The sequence below is a fragment of the Phocoena phocoena genome, chromosome 15 (assembly GCF_963924675.1).
Source record: "Phocoena phocoena chromosome 15, mPhoPho1.1, whole genome shotgun sequence".
NCBI classification, from domain to species: domain Eukaryota; kingdom Metazoa; phylum Chordata; class Mammalia; order Artiodactyla; family Phocoenidae; genus Phocoena; species Phocoena phocoena.
In genome coordinates, this window is record NC_089233.1 from 58094616 (window position 1) to 58112839 (window position 18224).

An 18224-nucleotide genomic window follows, 5' to 3' on the forward strand; every position below is an offset into this window, starting at 1 on the left:
GGATCCTCTGGGCCCCTGTGAGCCCCTAACGTCTGCGCAAGGCTGGGCGCGCACCGCTAACCTTAGGTCGGCTAGAAATCGGCTGAACGTCTGAAGGGGGGGGTGCACAATTGACTAGCAGCGGGTGAGGAAACAGCAGCAAGGAACCGGCCTGAGAGACCGGGGCACGAAAGCCGAGCACCAGGGCGGTTCAGATCTCCGCGCCAGGGACCTGCTGCGGCAGCAGAAGGCTTTGCTGGAGGCCGAAGTGGACTGGGCGGGGCGGAACGAGGCCCCGCCCCCAGGCGCGCCCGTGTGCGTGGCTGGGGGCGCCGCAGAGTCCCACTCCACGATGCGAAGCCTGAGGACAGGCCAGAGCGGCGGCCCGGTAGCTTTCACTCTGGGCACCCACGCTCCCAACGTCCAACCCGGCGGCCTCGAAGCTTAAGGAAGACTCGACCCGCAGCCGTGCGCTTGCCCCCACCCCCAACCCGTCCCGACGCCCCCATTCGCGCTCTTTGCGCGCGTCCAGCTCCGCCCCTTCCCCCGGCTCCGCCCCCGCCCCCGACGTGCCCCGCCCCCGACGTGCCCCCGCGCACTGCGCCCCCCGCCCACCCGGCACGCCCAGCAGCCCCACCCGCCGGTAGCGGGCCAGGAGACGCCCGCAGGCCCGAGTGACCCTCGCAGCGGCGCCGTCCTCCTCCGCCTCTCGCAGCCATGGACGTGTACCCCCCACACCGGCTGGGACTGCCCCGCGCACGGTCCCCCGGCGGCCCTGGCCGCGGGTCGCCCTCCGTCAGGTACGCGGGGCTGAGGCAGCAGAGGGGCTGGCGGGCGGGCAGGCGGTTGCGGGCTGTTGGGGTCTGGAGACGCCTCCCGCCGAAGGGCGTGGCCCGATATGGCTTCCTTGCGGACGTTTTTTTCCTGAACGGTTCCCTGACGAACGTTTCCCGAGGAGCGGCTCTCGGTGCAGAGGCTCCCACAATGGCTCCTGTATCGACAACCCCACAACGGCTCCTCTCTGAAGACCCCCTATTATGACATCCTCAACCCCATAGAACATTTCCTCCCGGAAGGATTCGCCTATTGAGAACCTCCACAGTGCCTTCTGTATGATTAATTCACTTGCCTTCCCCATAGGATATTTTCCCCAGAAACGGCCATCTATGGAGACGTCCCCTCACAATAGCTCCCCTTATAGAACCCCCAAATGGGTTTCCCTCGAAATGGCTTACCTCTCATGCTCCCCTACAGTAGGTCTCCTTTAGAGCCTTTCCCTCTCACTGCGCCTTCCCTAGAGAGTACCCCCTTCCCGCCCCATAGAAACACCCACACGGACAGCATCTTCCCTGTTGCGCGTTTCCCCAGCTCCCCTTGCCCCAGCCCGAGGCTCCCTCACTCCACGATGGGGAGCTCAGGTTGAGGACAGGTGGAGGTCATTAGGGGCCTGGATAAGGAAAAAGGGGCCAGAATCCCCGAAAGCTGCGGATCCCAGGCCACAGAGCCTAGAGATAGAGCCCCCGGGTGCCTCAGTATAGGGAGGGTCCCCGCCCGCTTTCGATATATGAAGATTTGTTTCTGCTGTCTGCTTCCTGTGCCTTTGGAGCTGACCTTGATAGTCTCGGTATTATTCGTGATGGAGCTGGTTTGGGGCCGCCAGTGGAGTGTGGAGGTTGGAATGATGGAGGGGTTGTGGCAGAGACTATTGAGAGGAAGGGAGGAAGAGAGAGAAATGGGCTTTGGTTCTGCTAAACTGTCATTAAACCAGAAGAGGGTTTTTATTTGTTTTGTTTGCTTTTTCTTTATTCTAGCTACTTAACAAAGCAAATACGGTGTTGTTTCCTTGAACGAAGGTTGTCAGCTTAACATGTGAGAATGGTCTTTCCTGTATCCTTGTTATGGTATTTAAGGCATTGTATTGGAATTTTTGCTCTCAAATCTGTTTTTTTCTTTGTTTTGTTTTGTTTTTATTTTGTTTTAACTCCACCAGATTCATGGAGAACAAGAACTGAATCTTAAAATCCAGTCCGTCTCTTACTTACCGACATTCCTTCTTTCACCTCAGTTACTAACACATGTTGGTTGAGTAAGTAAAGGATGGGGAGGTGGGCCTAGATACCCTTAGTTGCATTTGGGAGTCCTAATTTGCTTCTGATTTGGCAGGTGACGTTAGGTGACATATTTGGACTCCTGTTCTGCTCTTCAGTGGAATTTCAGTGGGCTTTACAGTTGCAAGTGTTTAGCAGCTTATGGTAACCATCTCCAGTCTGTCCTAACGTTTCTGGCAGCCAGTTTCACTGTTAGAAAGTATTTAAACTTTGAATAAAATAGAAACTGCACAGGATACTTTAGAACTTGAAGCAGCCACACTTTAAATCCAGGGTCTATGTAGACTTGGGGTTCATCCCATATCATCTTGAGCTTTGAAGTCTGGAGTCTTGGAGACTTTTAGGGAAAAAAGAGCTTCTGAATAAAATCCATCTCTAAAATAACTGCTTCCTTCCTTGCTTCTGGTAGCATGTCAGTATACATTTTTTTTTGTAAGTAGTGTTTTTATGTTAAAAAGATCAATGTTGGCTAACTTTACTAATCATACTCAAACTCCGAATTTTCCATCACGTGGTTTGAGTGAAACTCGTTAGTCTTCAGACATGGGGTAGTGCAAGGAACCCCAAGGCCTGGAGGTTGTATACCTTTGGTAAAAGAAATTTTGTGAAAGTTTCCCTCCTTTCCCTGCCGTTTTTAACTGAACGTGTTTTTCTTACTCATTCAGTTAAGCCTTTCCCAGATTTTGACATTGAACGTTTATAGAAGGTTTGTGCTCAGCACTTTCCTGTCACCCATTTTTGGCTTCTTTGCTGCACTCTGACACCTGAGTGATGAAAGAGGCGGGCCTACCTGGTGAAGCTACATTCCTAGAGACCCATAGATAGTACTTTGCAAGTGAGTGGTTCTCTTCTAGCAATGGAGTTCATTTTCACAGATGAGCAGTAGAGATCAGGAGTTAAAATATTGTTGCTTAGACCTAAAAGCTTCTTTTTAATGATATGGTAGTCATCAGTGCTGTCCATCAAATATCTTTGGTTTCTGTCTCTTGCGCATGTGGTACCATTGTACTTGCTTGCACCCTTGAAGATGGATATGGCGTTGTTAGTTGCTTTTGGTCAGTGAAATGTGCACAGGAATGATGTGTATCCCTTCATGGTAAAAACTTCTGGTGTGTGATTTGCCACTCTTTCCCTCTGTTTTGGTGATTGTTGGTGCTCCGGATGGTGGCTAGTCTCAGTCTGGGAACCAGAGCAAGCTTCCAGGTGACCTATGTTTGACATGTAGAGTGAGCAAGAAGTAAGCCTTTGTTTCAAGCCACTGAGATTTTGGAGTTATTACCAAATAACTGTCTTTACTTGTACTAAGGAACCAGTGGAAATAGTTGAAATATGCTTTCCTACTTCAGATCTTTTCCTGCAGAGGAATCTGATCCTGCTCAGGACTTGTTTAACAGTTTAAATTTCACTCCCGCTTTATGCAAATAATCCAACATACACTGTGCTAGGTGCTGTGGATTCAGAGCAATAAGGCAGGCCTCTGCCCTCCAAGAGCTCCTTTGTAAGTGGAGAGAGGTAAAAATCATAATACAGAGTGGTGAGAAGTAAATATTGGGGAGGAAATAGGGCTGAAGGAACAATAATGTAAGAAAGCATAGTCAATTTGGGGCTCAGCAGTTGGAAGAATGGAGTTGCCATTTACTGATATTGGGAGCATTGGAATAAGAGCAGATTTGTGGAGAAAACAGAGTTCAATTTTGGCCTTGTTCATTTGAGTTTCCTAATAGATAACAGATAGCCAAGTGGAGATATTGGATTAGCAGTTGGATATATTAGTCTGTAGTTCAGGAGAGAGATTGAAACTGGAAATACCACCCATATTACTGGTGACTCCAAAATTTTTTTTTAAAGCTATGAGACTAGATAGAGACCCAGGGAGTAAATGTAGATAGAGAGGAGGACCAACATCCAAGCCCTGGGATATCCCATGTAAAAAAGGCAGTGTAGCAATGTCTTCCAAATTCTGAGGGGAAATGGTTTCCTACCTCTGAGATAGGGGAAGAATCAAGGATAGTCAAATGATAAATGCAAGAATAGACTATTAGATTTGGTAATGTGGAGGTCATTGGCGACCTTGACAAGAACAGTTTTGGTGCAGTGGGTTCAAGAGGATGTAGAAGAGGAATTGAAGACAGTGAGTATAGATAGTCACAGTGATGTTGTTTCAAGGATTTCTATAAGGGAGAGCAGAGTAATAGGGCTGTGACTGGAAGGGCACGAAGTGTTAGAGTTCTTTTTGTTTTTAGGTGGGCAGATAGCATGTTTGTAAGTTAATGGGAATGGTGGAGTATAGAGAGACAAATTGATGATTAAAGAGAGAGAAGGAACAGTTGCAGGGGTGAAGTCCTTGAGTAGATGAGAGGGAATGGCATCTAGGATATAAATGGATATGTTGACCTTAAGCTCAGTAGCTACATGGACAGTTCAACTGTGGTGATTATATTGACCCAAATACTGGTGAATTGGTAGCTTGGTAGTGGGACAGAGTGAATGTTCACTTCTGATTACTTCCATATTCTCAGTTAAATAAGAAGGAAGGTCTTTAGCTAAAAATGAAGAGTGGGGGAGGTGTTGGAAGTTTGAAGAGAAAGAAGGTGTAAAATTCATCCAGGAGAGTGGGAAAAAATGAGTTGAATAAGGAAATATTTTAGGGCACCAGGTGCCCATTTGGCATTTGTAGTCATAAATTTAAGGTGGGTGAGACCCAGTTAGCATGGTTGAATGCTTCGCCTTCAGCTGTGTTGAGCTGCTTGGATGTGGGCACTGTGGGAGGGAGTGGCTGAGGTAGGATAGAGGACGTAATTGGAAAATAAGAGTAAAGGTACTGAGAGGTAAGGATAGTGGAAGGGTTATCTCAGTGCATATTGAGATCATCGTGAATTAAGATGGGAGTAGTAATAGCAAAGAGACAATGATCCAGAAGCTAAATCTTGAGGGAATGTCGAGGACTGAGTGACCTACAGGTTTGTAGATGTCTGTAACAAGGAGGGGTAGTGGGTGGTTATTGTTTGTTGGCATGAAGAAATCATCCAAAATAAAATAGTTTATCACAAATAAAGGTGTGTTTCTAGATTAAAAGGACCCTCCAAGAATCCAGCACAATTAATTTAAAAATATCCATGCCAAGGCACATCATCATGAAATTTTTTTTTTCAGAAATTTATTTTTTATTTGTTTATTTTTGGCTGCATTGGGTCTTCGTTGCTACACGTGGGCTTTCTCTGGTTGCAGCCAGCGGGGGCTACTCTTTGTTGCAGTGCACCGGCTTCTCATTGTGGTGGCTTCTCTTGTTGTGGAGCACGGGCTCTAGGTGCGTGTGCTTCAGTAGTTGTGGCGTGTGGGCTCAGTAGTTGTGGCTCGCAGGCTGTAAAGCACAGGCTCAGTAGTTGTGGCGCACGGGCTTAGTTGCTCTGTGGCATGTGGGATCTTCCCGGACCAGGGCTCGAACCCGTGTCCCCTGCATTGGCAGGAGGATTCTTAACCACTGTGCCACCAGGGAAGTCCCCACATAATGAAATTTTTGAGCACTATGAAGACAGAAGAAGATCTATAAATCACAGAGTCATGAATCATTAGATTGTAGCAAGAATGGACACTAGAAGATAATGGAGCAAGGAGTACCTTCTTAAAGAAAATGAGTTCCCACCAAGAATTCTGTATCCAGCCAAACTCTCAGGCAGGTGTGAGGGAACAATAAAGACATTTCACACATGCGAGGTCTCATAGTTTGACTTTCCATGCGCCCTTTAAGAACTCACTGGGTGGCGTGTGCTCTAGCAAAAAATTCTGACCGAGGAGTTCCTGTGCTGGGCTTCTTCTATACCATGTATAGGTGGGATTTTTTCCTTGTTAAGGGACTCATAAGAAAGGACCTTCTTTGTTGCTTCTGGAAATTACCAAAGGTCTGGAACCTTTTTTAAAAATAATTAATTAATTAATTAATTAATTCATGGCTGTGTTGGGTCTTCGTTGCTGCATGTGGGCTTTCTGTAGTTGGGGTGAGCAGGGGCTGCTCTTCGTTGCGGTGTGCCGGCTTCTCATTGTGGTGGCTTCTCTTGTTGCGAAGCACAGGCTCTAGGCACGTGGAATTCAGTAGTTGTGGCACGTGGGCTCAGTAGTTGTGGCTCACGGGCTTAGTTGCTTCGTGGCAAGTGGGATCTTCCTAGACCACGGCTGGAACCCATGTCCCCTGCACTGGCAGGCGGATTGCTAACCACTGTGCCACCAGAGAAGCCCCGGGCTGGGACCATTTTTTATTGCCATTTCCCATATTGCTTGCCCTAGTGCTTAGGTCAGTGTCTGGCACATAGTCAGTACTCACTAAATGTGAACTGCTGTTGTTAGCCATTATGAAGCACTGCTTGCACTAATTATTGAATGAATAAAGAATAATTACAGGTGAAACTCTGGGCTAAGGGTGTTCAGAGAATGAAGAATCACGGTTGTAAGCTAGATGGTGGGAAGGTGGGTCACCATAGTGATTTTCTATAGAGAGCGCTTACATAAAGCCTCACAGAGACAGGTTATCTCTTCAGGTGATATTTATTGGTCAGGTACCAATACCCGTGGTTCTCCTTTGGGTTTACAGATCTACAGAAGTGGTAATTGTCCCTGCTTTAAGAAAACTCAAAATACAGAGCAAGACTATGACCTTGTGTGTCTGAAAATGTGAAGTTTCACCTTCAGTATACTTGCTTGGATTCTGGCCAGGGAGGCTTGGTTTGGTGCTTATAGAAGTAAAAAGGGTTTGCTTAGTTACGTTTTTATGACCTTATTTCTGGCCCGGGGTGGAGGTATAAGTATGGGTTTCCCCCAGCTATCAGAAAGTAGAGCCTTCCTAGGAAACCTTTTGTAAGGTGAAACAGCCTAAAGTGAAGGAGCAATTACCTTAGAACACATCTTGCTAACAGAGGCACAAAATAAATCAGGATAAATCACAGATGCTCACAGACACAGTTCAAAGCTATGGAGGCTTGTTGCTGTAATGCTGAGTGTAGTTACCAGGGAAGGAGCTTGACAGTGCCACTCTCATTGCTCCACTGCAAAACAGATGCTGGCTATCTTTGCTTTTCACCTTTTTTCATAAAAGCAAAAACCCTCTTCAGATTTCTTTCAGTTAGTGAAAACAGGTAGGTCTTATGTAAAAGCGAACTTTGAAAAGCAGGGGATGCCCCTGTCTGCATTTTCACATATGTCTGGGATGACTGTGTTCTGAGGACTCTTATTTAGTGAGTATAGTTGCATTAATAGTGCACAATATTGTAACAGTGTTTCCTAGCTCTTGGGCTCTTCTGTGATATTCTAATTTTTGGAGAGGGAGAGTAGATGAGATGCAGATGCCCTCAAGAGTTCCACAGCTTAAATATTGTTTTGCCCTGAAATAAAAAGGAAAAGAAAAAGCAGAGTTTGCTACTTGGGGATTTAAAACTGTTTTCTGTGATTTTGAACCTAGTTCAATGGAAAGTTAGCTAATTTGGCATGCTTTTTGCTTTCAACTTGTTTGAAATAATATTAGGTTTATAGATGAGTTGCAAATATGGTACATAGCGTTCCTATAAGGCCTTCACTCTGCTTCGTCTAATGTTAACATGGTGCCTTTATCAAAACTAAGAAATTAATATTTGTACCGTACATTAGTTTACTGTAAACTTTGTTTACTTAGTAAATTTGTTTTTATTTGGAGTTTATTACTCCAGACTTTATTTGCCCAGTCTTTCCACTAATGTCTTTTTTCTATTCCAAGATTCAATCCAGGATTCCACAGTGCATTTATATTTGGCATGCTTTTAATAGTCAAAGAAGTGAGGGAAAGTACTTGTGGATGCCTTTTGAATGAAGACCTGTGAAACTGACTTTACAAAGAGCAGACTGTGTGTGGAAATGCTCAGAGAAATCTGGAGAAAAGGAAGAAAATGGAAAATAATATATTGTTACAGTGGAACATAGTGACAGACTTTGAAATAACATTTTCCATTTGTGGTGGGGAGCATTCTCTGAAGTTCTCAGATGTAGTTTGTAGAGAGTCTTATATACTCCAATTTGTGAAATATGCATAGACATGAATTGCAGTTGGGTACAAGTTTTAACTATTTTAGGTAAGGTGACCTGTCAGGAACCATGTTTGGCAGCTGGTAGAAGATGCTTAACAATGACTTAACTGAGGTTTATTCTCTCTTCGAAAAGATGTCTATCTAGAGGAGGGCAGGCTAGTCCTGGTATGAAGTCATCAGGGAACCAGGCCACTTCCGTGTTTGTATTTAGCAAATGGATTCCATTTTCTTCATAGCTTCATGGTCACAAAATGGCTGCAGGAACTCTAGCCATCAGGTCTGTCAGGCAAGAAGGGGAAAGAAAAGCAGCAGCTTTCCTAGTTGAGTCAGTTCTTTCCCTTCAGCAAACTTTCCCAGAAGCCTCCACCTGATCGCTTTTGCATGTCTCATTGGTCAGCTCTAGAAGCAAAGGAGCTGTGCCTATTGCTGCTCCAAATAAAATTGGGATACTATTGGGTTGTTCGTTCGGTTTTTTCCGTAAGTGGCTCTAGTAGTGCTTAGTTGTCTTTAACTTCATTCGAAACAATTTTGTTAGATTGTATTATGACAGCTATCATATCAGCATGCATTTAAAAAAAAAACTTATCAGAACTTCCCTGGTGGCACAGTAGTTAAGAATCCACCTGCCAGTGCAGGGGACACGGGTTTGAGCCCTGGTCCCAGAAGATCCCACATGCCGTGAAGCAGCTAAGCCCGTGTGCCACAACTACTGAAGCCCACGCGCCTAGAGCCCGTGCTCCACAACAAGAGAAGCCACTGCAATGAGAAGCCCGTGCACCTCAACGAAGAGTAGCCCCTGCTCGCTGCAACTAGAGAAAGCCCGTGCACAGCAGTGAAGACCCAATGCACCCATAGATAGATAGATATATAGATAGATAGATAGATAAATAAATTTTATTTAAGTAAATAAAAAATGTATCAAAATTTGTGAATTTTTGTGTAGCCACTTTAATATTGAAGATGGAAGAAAAACAACATTTTCAGCATATTATGCTTTATTATTTCAAGAAAGGTGGAAATGCAACTGAAACACAAAAAAAGATTGTGCAGTGTATGGAGAAGGTGCTGTGACTGATCAAATGTGTCAAAAGTGGTTTGTGAAGTTTCCTGCTGGAGATTTCTCGCTGGACAATGCTCCACAGTCGGGTAGACCAGTTGAAGTTGATAGCAATCAAATCAAGACTTTAATTGAGAACAGTCAACATCATACCACGCAGGAGATAGCTGACATACTCAAAATATCCAAATCAAGCGTTGAAAATCATTTGCACCAGCTTGGTTATGTTCGTCGCTTTGATTGGGTTCCACACAAGTGAAAAAAATCTTGACTGTATTTCTGCATGCGATTCTCTACTTAAACGTAACGAAAACATGCTGTTTTTAAAACAAATTGTGATGGGCGATGAAAAGTGGATCCTGTACAATAATGTGGAATGGAAGGGATCGTGGGGCAAGCGAAATGAACCACCGTCAGCCATACCAAAGGCCGGTCTTAATCCAAAGAAGTGATGTTGCGTATAAGGTGGGTTTGGAAGGGAGTCCTCTATTATGAGCTCCTTCTAGAAAACGAAACGATTAATTCCAACAAGTACTGCTCCCAGTTAGACCAACTGAAAGCAGCACTCGACAAAAAGCGTCCGGAATTAGTCAACAGAAAATGCATAATCTTCCATCAGGATAACGCAAGACCTCATGTTTCTTTGATGACCAGGCAAAAACTGTTACAGCTTGGGTGGGAATTTTTGATTCATCCACCGTCTTCACCAGACATTGCACCTTCAGGTTTCCATTTATTTTGGTCTTTACAAAATTCTCTTAATGGAAAAAATTTCAATTCCCTGGAAGACTGTAAAAGACACCGGGAACCTTTGCTCAAAAAGTTTTGGGAAGATGGAATTATGAAGTTGCCTGAAAAATGACAGAAGGTAGTGGAACAAAACGGTGACTATGTTGTTCAATAAAGTGCTTGGTGAAAATGAAAAATGTGTCTTTTATTTTTACTTAAAAACTGAAGGCACTTTTTGGCCAACCCATTATTAGTTAAAAAAAAAAAGGGGGAGAATGGATATGGATTAGGCACCTGTTTGTCCCTACCACAGAGAGGTAGCTGTGTGGAATGAAAGTTATATTGCTTAGGATTACTAATGGCTGTGATGAGCTACATGAAAATGCTGGGAGAAAATTCAAGTCATGGAATAGTTAAATGATGCCAACACATTTTCAGTCGTGTGTGTGTGTGTGTGTGTGTGTGTGTGTGTGTGTGTGTGTGTATCCCTTCAGTTTGAGTCACTTTATGGTCACTGGTTAACCATGCTGGTCATGATAGCAGTAATGTTGCCTTTGCTTTTTACATTGCAAGTTGTTGCTCCAGAAAGGACATCAGTGGGAAAGGACATTTATTGACTTGAGACACATCCTGCCTTCTTGGCTTTCTTCCAAGTCTGTTTTATGGAGGGAATAAATAGTTGCCACTTTAATGCAGGGCCAACTTTCTTAAGCCCTTAAACCCTTTTCTTAGCAGTCCTGCTGTAGCTCCTTGTAATCAGTACCTGAAGTCTGAATTAATGCTGATATGATAATATGTTGTATTACTCGTGCTGTTGATTTTCCCCCCAATATTTTATTATGAAAACTGTTTGGAAGTACAGAAAAGTTGAAAGAATTGTTCAGTGGACATTCATGTATATTCATACCTAGATTCTCTGCTTAATGTATTTGCTCTGTTTGCCTTATCATATAGTCATCCTGCTATCCATCCATCAATCCATCCTATGTTTTAATGCTTTTCAAAGTAAGTTACAGACATTGGTATGCTTCAACCCTGAACATTTCCTGGGTTTGATTTCATAATAAGAAGAATGCTCTCTATTTCAAGTGACAGAAACCCAACTCAAAAGATTAAAGTAAAAAAGGGAGTGAATGTATTGGCTTACTTGGCTGGAAGGAATAGTGGGGAGATAGACTTGTAGGAAGACCTGTAAGAACTAGGGCCTCAGGAACTGGAACCAAGACTCTGCTATCAAAATAGTTGCCTCTATCCATAATAACCTGAAATCCACATTCTTCCTGCACTGTAACCCTAGAGGCCATTTCTCTTCTACCTCTAAAATAGGAAATCCCTGGAAAGGACTCTCCAGCTGACCTGGCTTGCTTCTGGGTGAGTCATGATTGGATGCTGTGGCAGAGAAGGGGCACAGTGTATGTTACCAAGGGAAATGAAAATGGAAAGCATGCTAAGTGAAGTATATACCTCAGAAAGCTTTCCATTTGTTCTCTCATGCTGGCATAATGCTGGTGTTTGACTAGGAGAGTACAAAGGAGAACTACAAATGCAAAAGTCCTAAATAAAATAATATTACAGCCAGCCCTTCATATCCACAAGTTCTTCAAACATGGATTCAGCCACCCCAATCAAAAATATATTTTTTGGGCTTCCCTGGTGGCGCAGTGGTTAAGAATCTGCCTGCCAATGCAGGGGACACGGGTTCGAGCCCTGGTCCAGGAAGATCCCACATGCCACGGAGCAACTAAGCCCGTGTGCCACAGCTACTGAGCCTGCGCTCTAAGAGACCATGAGCCACAACTACTAAGCCCACGTGCCACAACTACTGAAGCCCGCACACCTAGAGCCCATGCTCCACAACGGGAGAGGCCACCGCAATGAGAAGCTCTCGCACCACAACGAAGAGTAGCCCCCATTCGCCGCAACTAGAGAAAGCCCAGGCACAGCAACAGAGACCCAATGCAGCCATAAATAAATAAATAAATAAATGGGGAAAAAAAATATATTTTTAATTTGAGAAAGTTCCAAAAAGCAAAACTTGAATTTGCTGCACACAAGCAACTATTTATATAGCATTTACACTGTATTTACAACTGTTCACTTAGCACTTATATCAGGTATAAGTAATCTAGAGATGATTTTTTTTTTAATTTTTGGCTGCACTGTGTGGCATGTAGGATCTTAGTTCCCTGACCAGGGATCGAACCCATGCCCCCTGCATTGGAAGCCAGAGTCTTAACCACTGGACTGCCAGGGAGGTCCCTAGAGATGATTTAAAGTGTACCGGAGGGTGTGCATAGGTTATATGCAAATACTATGCCATTTTTTATAAGGGACTTGAGCATCTGCAGATTTTGGTATCTGAGGGGGTCCTGGAACCAATCCTCCATGATAACAAGGGACAACTGTATAACAGTGAAAATTCTAACCACACATGGTTTAGAAGTTATGGCGAAACAGGTACTCTGGTATATTGTAGGTGAACGTTTTAAGAAGACAATTTGGCAAGATCTATCAAAGTTTTAAATGCAGATACCTCTTAACCTGGCAATGCTATTCTCTACCTTGCAGAAACTTTAGTACTTGTGCCAAAGATGGCTATATAAGGTTGTTCAATGAAGCATTGTTTGCTATTTGCAAAAATAATAAAAATCCTGAATGTTCAATTATAGTGTCTGGTTAAATAAAAACAAAAGAACGTAGTACAACAGTTTTAAAAATGAGGTTGTGTTCTATTTACTAGCTTGGAAAGATCTTAAGGTACAATGTTAAGTGAAAACACGTTGCAGAGCAGTTACATATATCGTTGTTATGATTTTATGTAAAACAACTCTCTCCCCAAAAAACTCACCCAAACTATGTATTACTGAGAGATTCACATCACATTGTTCACAGCAGTTTTATAAGATAAAGTGATTCAGATTGGTATGAGGATTCACTTTGTAAAACATTCAAAGCACAAAGCATATAGAATATAAGGAGGATTATTCATGTTTTAATTGTTTAATTTGAAAATCAAAAAGCATAAATTATGGAGGAAAAACAGGCAGAAATCAAATTTTCTCCTTCATTTCCAGGGAACCAGGATAATGAAACACAAACAAACAAGAAAATATATCTGGCTGTGTATACAGTAATTGTTACAAAAGCAGTGAGCAGTGAATTAACTATTATATATAAAATGGAAGATGGGGAAAACAGAGATGATTGTTTAGAATTCAGCAATATTGTATCTGAGGCTAACTTTATTGTCAGGAAATCAGTGAGATATATCAGGAGAAGTTCAGAGTCAGGGTGCCTGGTCATTCAGGTCCTGGGGCTGTTAATCTTTACTCAGCCTTGTGATCTTGGGCAAACTGCTTCTCTTTGGGTCTTGTTTTTGTCTTGTCATCTATAATGTCTAGATTTTGAGCCTGAATCCAAGGAAACTGAGAAATACAGTATAGTATACAAGCAGCATGTTTGATATAAACAGTATTACTGGGTATATGTTGAATCTACAGGTATTCTAAAGGAGGAACTTTGTAAAGTCGTGGGTGACCACAGGCCATCTACCCAGGACGTGCCACCTGTGCTCAGGTAGACCTGGAAGCTACAGGGCAGTGCTATTGCTGGGCTTGGTGTGTGTTTGAAAGTTTCTATTGAAAAAAAGGATAAAAAGAGTGGGTGGTTACACAACAAACTCATAGTGGTGACCTCCAGTGGTGGGGAACAGTGAAGACTTTAGTTTTATATGTCATATTCCATTTTTTTAAATAAAAAAGGATGATAAATTAATATTTTACATAATTCAAAAAGGCACTAACATAGGTTAATTCTAGGTGCTGTAAATATGAGTGATTGTGGTTTTCTTTATACTTACCAGGTGTTTTTTTGGTTTTTGTTTTTTTTTCGGTACATGGGCCTCTCACTGTTGTGGCCTCTCCCGTTGCGGAGCACAGGCTCCGGACGCACAGGCTCAGTGGCCATGGCTCAGGGCCTAGCCGCTCTGTGGCATGTGGGATCTTCCCAGACCGGGGCACGAACCCACGTCCCTGCCTCAGCAGGCAGACTCTCAACCACTGCGCCACCAGGGAAGCCCTACCAGGTGTTTTTTAATAGGTAAATACTTCAGTAAGTGAAAAGTTTAATGGTTCAGTGACAAATAATAGACTATGTTCTGGTTAAAAACTAAATTTGGGAAGCAAGAAAATATTCAAAGGAAAAAAACTAAATTTAGTTCTACCCATTAGACAAGAAAATACTATGATAATGTTTTACTCTGGGAAGAGGAAGGTCTTTCTACATTTTATATGCTTTCACTTTGTTTTACTTTTCCCTTTATTTATTTCCCAAAACACTTGCAGGGAAAAAATCCTCTTTTTGCTCCTGTCTTCAGTATTGTCTTGGCTTCCCACCGCAGTAGTTGGGGAGCTGTTTGTTTCCTGGTCACATGACCTGTTAATGCTTTTTGTCACTGGCTGATTCTAAGTTTGAAAGCCCAAGAGCTCTTGGTAACCTTGATGGTCAGCTAGGGTTGCGCAATGGACCAAAGGACCAACTTAATGAAATATTTGTCATGTAGAGAATGATTGAAAAATGAATCTTATATTAAACATGAGAAAGTGGGGAGGGACAGGCAACCATTTCCCAGGGAAAGAAGTTTTCTTACTTTAATCTTAGTCATCTTGCAGCTTAAATTCTGCTACTTCCAAACCCTGAGTTACTCCACATCTCCTTACCTCCAGCTCCAAATTTTTATTATGAAAATGTTTGAACAATACAGAAAAGATGAAAACATAGTACAGTGAATACTCTATGCCCATCGCTTAGATTCACCAATTTTAACTTTTTACCTTATGTGCATTCTTTACTTTTTCTTTTCTTTTCATTCTTCTTTTCTGTTAAACGTTTTTCAATTTGCAGATATAATGACACTTTGCTCCTGAGTACTGCCTCATGCATCTGCTAAGAAAAAGGACATTCTACTTTGTAACCACCATAATATTATCTCAGCTAAGAAAATTAATAGTCAATTTGAATATGCCCTGGATAATAGATAATAATATTATAATAATATATAATTATTACCTGTTATACAAGGCATATTCAGATTTCCTCAGATGTCTCATAGATGTTTCCCTGGGTTTTTGTTTGTTTGTTTAAATCGAACTAAGGTTCATAAATTGCGTCTTATTATTCTTTAATCTCTTTCACATAAGAAGAGTTCTCCCTCTCTTCTTTCTGTTTTACATCACATTGGCTTTTAACTTAAAATTTAACTTAAAATTTTTTTAATTATGGTAAAATATACATGAAATTTACCATCTTAACTGTTTTAAGTGTACAATTTAGTGGTATTAAGTACATTCACATTGTTATGCTACATTCACCAGTATCTATCCACAGAATTCTTCATCTTGCAAAACTGAAACTCTGGTACCTCTTAAACAGTAACTCCCCACTCGTTCCCTCTGGCCCGTGGCAACCATCTTTCTACTTTCTGTCTTTGTGAATTTGGCTGTTGTAGGTACCTCATAAAAATGGAATCATATGATATTTGTCCTTTTGTGACTGGCTTATTTCACTTATTATAATGTCCTTAAAGTTCATCCATGTTTTAGCATATGTCAGAATTTCTGTCCTTTTTTAAGATTGAATGATATTCCATTGTATCATGTATATACCACAGTTTATCTGTGTCCATAGACATATGGGTTGCTTCTACCTTTTGACTATTGCAAATAATGCTGCTATGAACTTGGGTGTACAGATATCTCTTTGAGTCTTGCTTTCATTTCTTTGGGGTGTATACCCAGAAGTGGAATTGCTGGATCATATGGTAATTCTGTGTTTAATTTTCTGAGGATCACTGTGCTGTTTTCCACAGCAACTGCAATATTTTACATTCTCACCAATGGTGCACAAAGGTTCTGATTTCTCCTCATCCTTGCTAAACTTTATATTTTCTGCTTTTTTGATAGTAGCCATGTTAATTTGCATGACAGTAATACCTCGTTGTGGTTTTGCTTTGCATTTCCCTGATGATTAGTGATATTGAGCATCTTTTATCTTTTCATGTGCTTATTGGCCATTTATGTATCTTCTCTGGAGAAATGTCTATTCATGTTCTCTGCCCATTTTGAATTGTTTGTTGTTGTTGAGTTATAGAGGTTCTTTATGTATTCTGGATATTAGCCTCTTAATAGATGTATGATTTGCATATATTTTCTCTCATTCTGTGGGTTGTCTTTTCACTCTGTTAATTGTGTCCTTTAATGAACATAAGTTTTTAATTTTGATAAAAGTCTAATTTATGTATCTTTCCATTTGTCATCTGTGCTTTTGGTGTCATTGGAAAATGACAGAAAATCATTGCCAACTCTAATGTCATGAAGCTTTTCCCATATGTTTTCTTCTAAAAATTTTATAGTTTTAGGTTTACATTTAGGTCTTTATTCTGAGTTAAATCTTGTATATGGTGTAAAGTCAGAGTTTGAATCCTTTTTTTTTTTTTTTTAATTTGCATGTGACTATACAGTTTTCCCAAAACCATTTGTTGAAAAAAACACTCCTTTCTCAATCCTGGTACCCTTGTCAAAAATCATTTGACCATGAGCACATTATAGGAAGTGAAATAAGCCAGTCACAAAAAGAGTTTATTACTGGGCTCTCTATTCTGTTTCATTGTTCTATAATCAGTGGTCCCCAGCCTTTTTGGCACCACGGACAGGTTTCGTGGAAGACAGTTTTTCCACGGGCCAGGTGTGGGGGGGATGGTTCAGGGGGTAATTAATGTGAGTGATGGGGAGCTGCAGATGATGCTTTGCTAGCTCGCCCGCCGCTCACCTCCTGCTGTGTGGTTGGGTTCCTAACAGGCCGCGGACCCTTACCGGTCCACAGCCCGGGGATTGGGGACCCCTGTTCTATATGTCTGTCTTTATGCCAGTACCAAACTGTTATGGTTAGCTTTGTAATAAATTTTGAAATCAGGAAGTGTTTCCTCCAGCTTTATCCTTCTTTTTCAATATTGTTTTGTCTATTCTGGGTTCCTTGAAATTACTGTGAATTTTAGGATGGATTTTTCTGTTTCTTCAAAAAAAGTTTCTGGAGTGGAGGGGAGGGATAAATTGGAAAATTGGGATTGACACATATACACTACTATATATAAAATAGATAACTAATAAGGACCTACTGTATAGCACAGGGAACCCTACTCAATACTGTGTAATGGCCTATAAGGGAAAAGAATCTAATAAAAAGAGTGGATATGTGTATTTGTATAACAGATTCACTTTGCTGTACACCTGAAACTAACACAACATTGAAAATCAATTATGACCCAATAAAAATTTATATATATATATATAAAACTATATATATAAGTTCCTGGAATTGTGATGGAGATTATATTGAATCTGTAGATTGTTTTGTGTAGTATTGATAGCTTAACAGTATTAAGTCTTCCAATGCATGAACATGAATGTATTTCCATTATTGGTGTCTTCTTTAATTTACTTCAGAAGTCTGTGAATGATTCAGTTTCTCTGAATCATCACCAGCATTTTGGTATCGTCACCATCTGTTATGGATATTTTAGCTTTTCTAATAGATGTGTATTAATACCTCATTGTGGTTTTAACTTGGATTTCCCTAATGGATAATGATGTTGAACATGTTTTCATGTGCCACCTCTGTATCCTCTTTGAGAAAATGTTTTTTCATGCCTTTGGCCTGTTTTCTAATTGGATTGTTTTTTTACTGTTGAGTTTGGAGAGTTTCTTCTGTATTCTGCTTGGTTAGGTAAGTGATTTGCAAATATGTTCTACCAGTCTGTAGCTTGTCTTTTCATTCTCCCAACAGGTTCTTTCACAAAGCACAGTTTAAAATTTTGATGAAGTCTAATTTATCAAATTTTTAATGGATCATACTTTCGGTATCAAGCCTAAGAACTTCATTAAATCCTAAGCCCTGAATATTTATTCTTTTTTCTTCTAAAGATTTTATAGTTTTACATTAAAACTTTTAAATCTATGATCTATCTTAATTTTTGTGAAAGTTATAAAGTTTAGGTTGAGGTTCATGTTTTTGTCTATGGATATGCAGTTGTTTCAGCACCATTTATTGAAGAGACTATTTTTCCTCTATTGAATCACTTTCCACCCTTTGTCAAATATTAATTGGCTATATTTTTGTGGGCCTATTTCTGGCTGTTTTGTTCCGTTCCATTGATCTATGTGTCTGTCTCTCAGCCAGAACCACAGTCTTGATTACTTTAGCTATATAATAAGTTTTTAAAATTTTTTTAATTTAATTTTATTTTTTTAT

The 18224-nt window shown here is 41.4% G+C and overlaps 1 protein-coding gene across 1 annotated transcript in view; it reads left to right on the top strand.

Annotated features, from left to right (window-relative positions):
- The first annotated feature begins 640 nt into the window (after positions 1-640).
- DNAAF9 (dynein axonemal assembly factor 9) overlaps positions 641-18224 on the top strand; it is a 146221-nt gene continuing 128637 nt past the window's right edge. The window contains exon 1 of the mRNA XM_065892337.1: positions 641-779. Coding sequence (XP_065748409.1) covers positions 697-779 — 83 coding nt within the window. The 5' untranslated portion in view covers positions 641-696. The remainder of the gene's footprint in view (positions 780-18224) is intronic.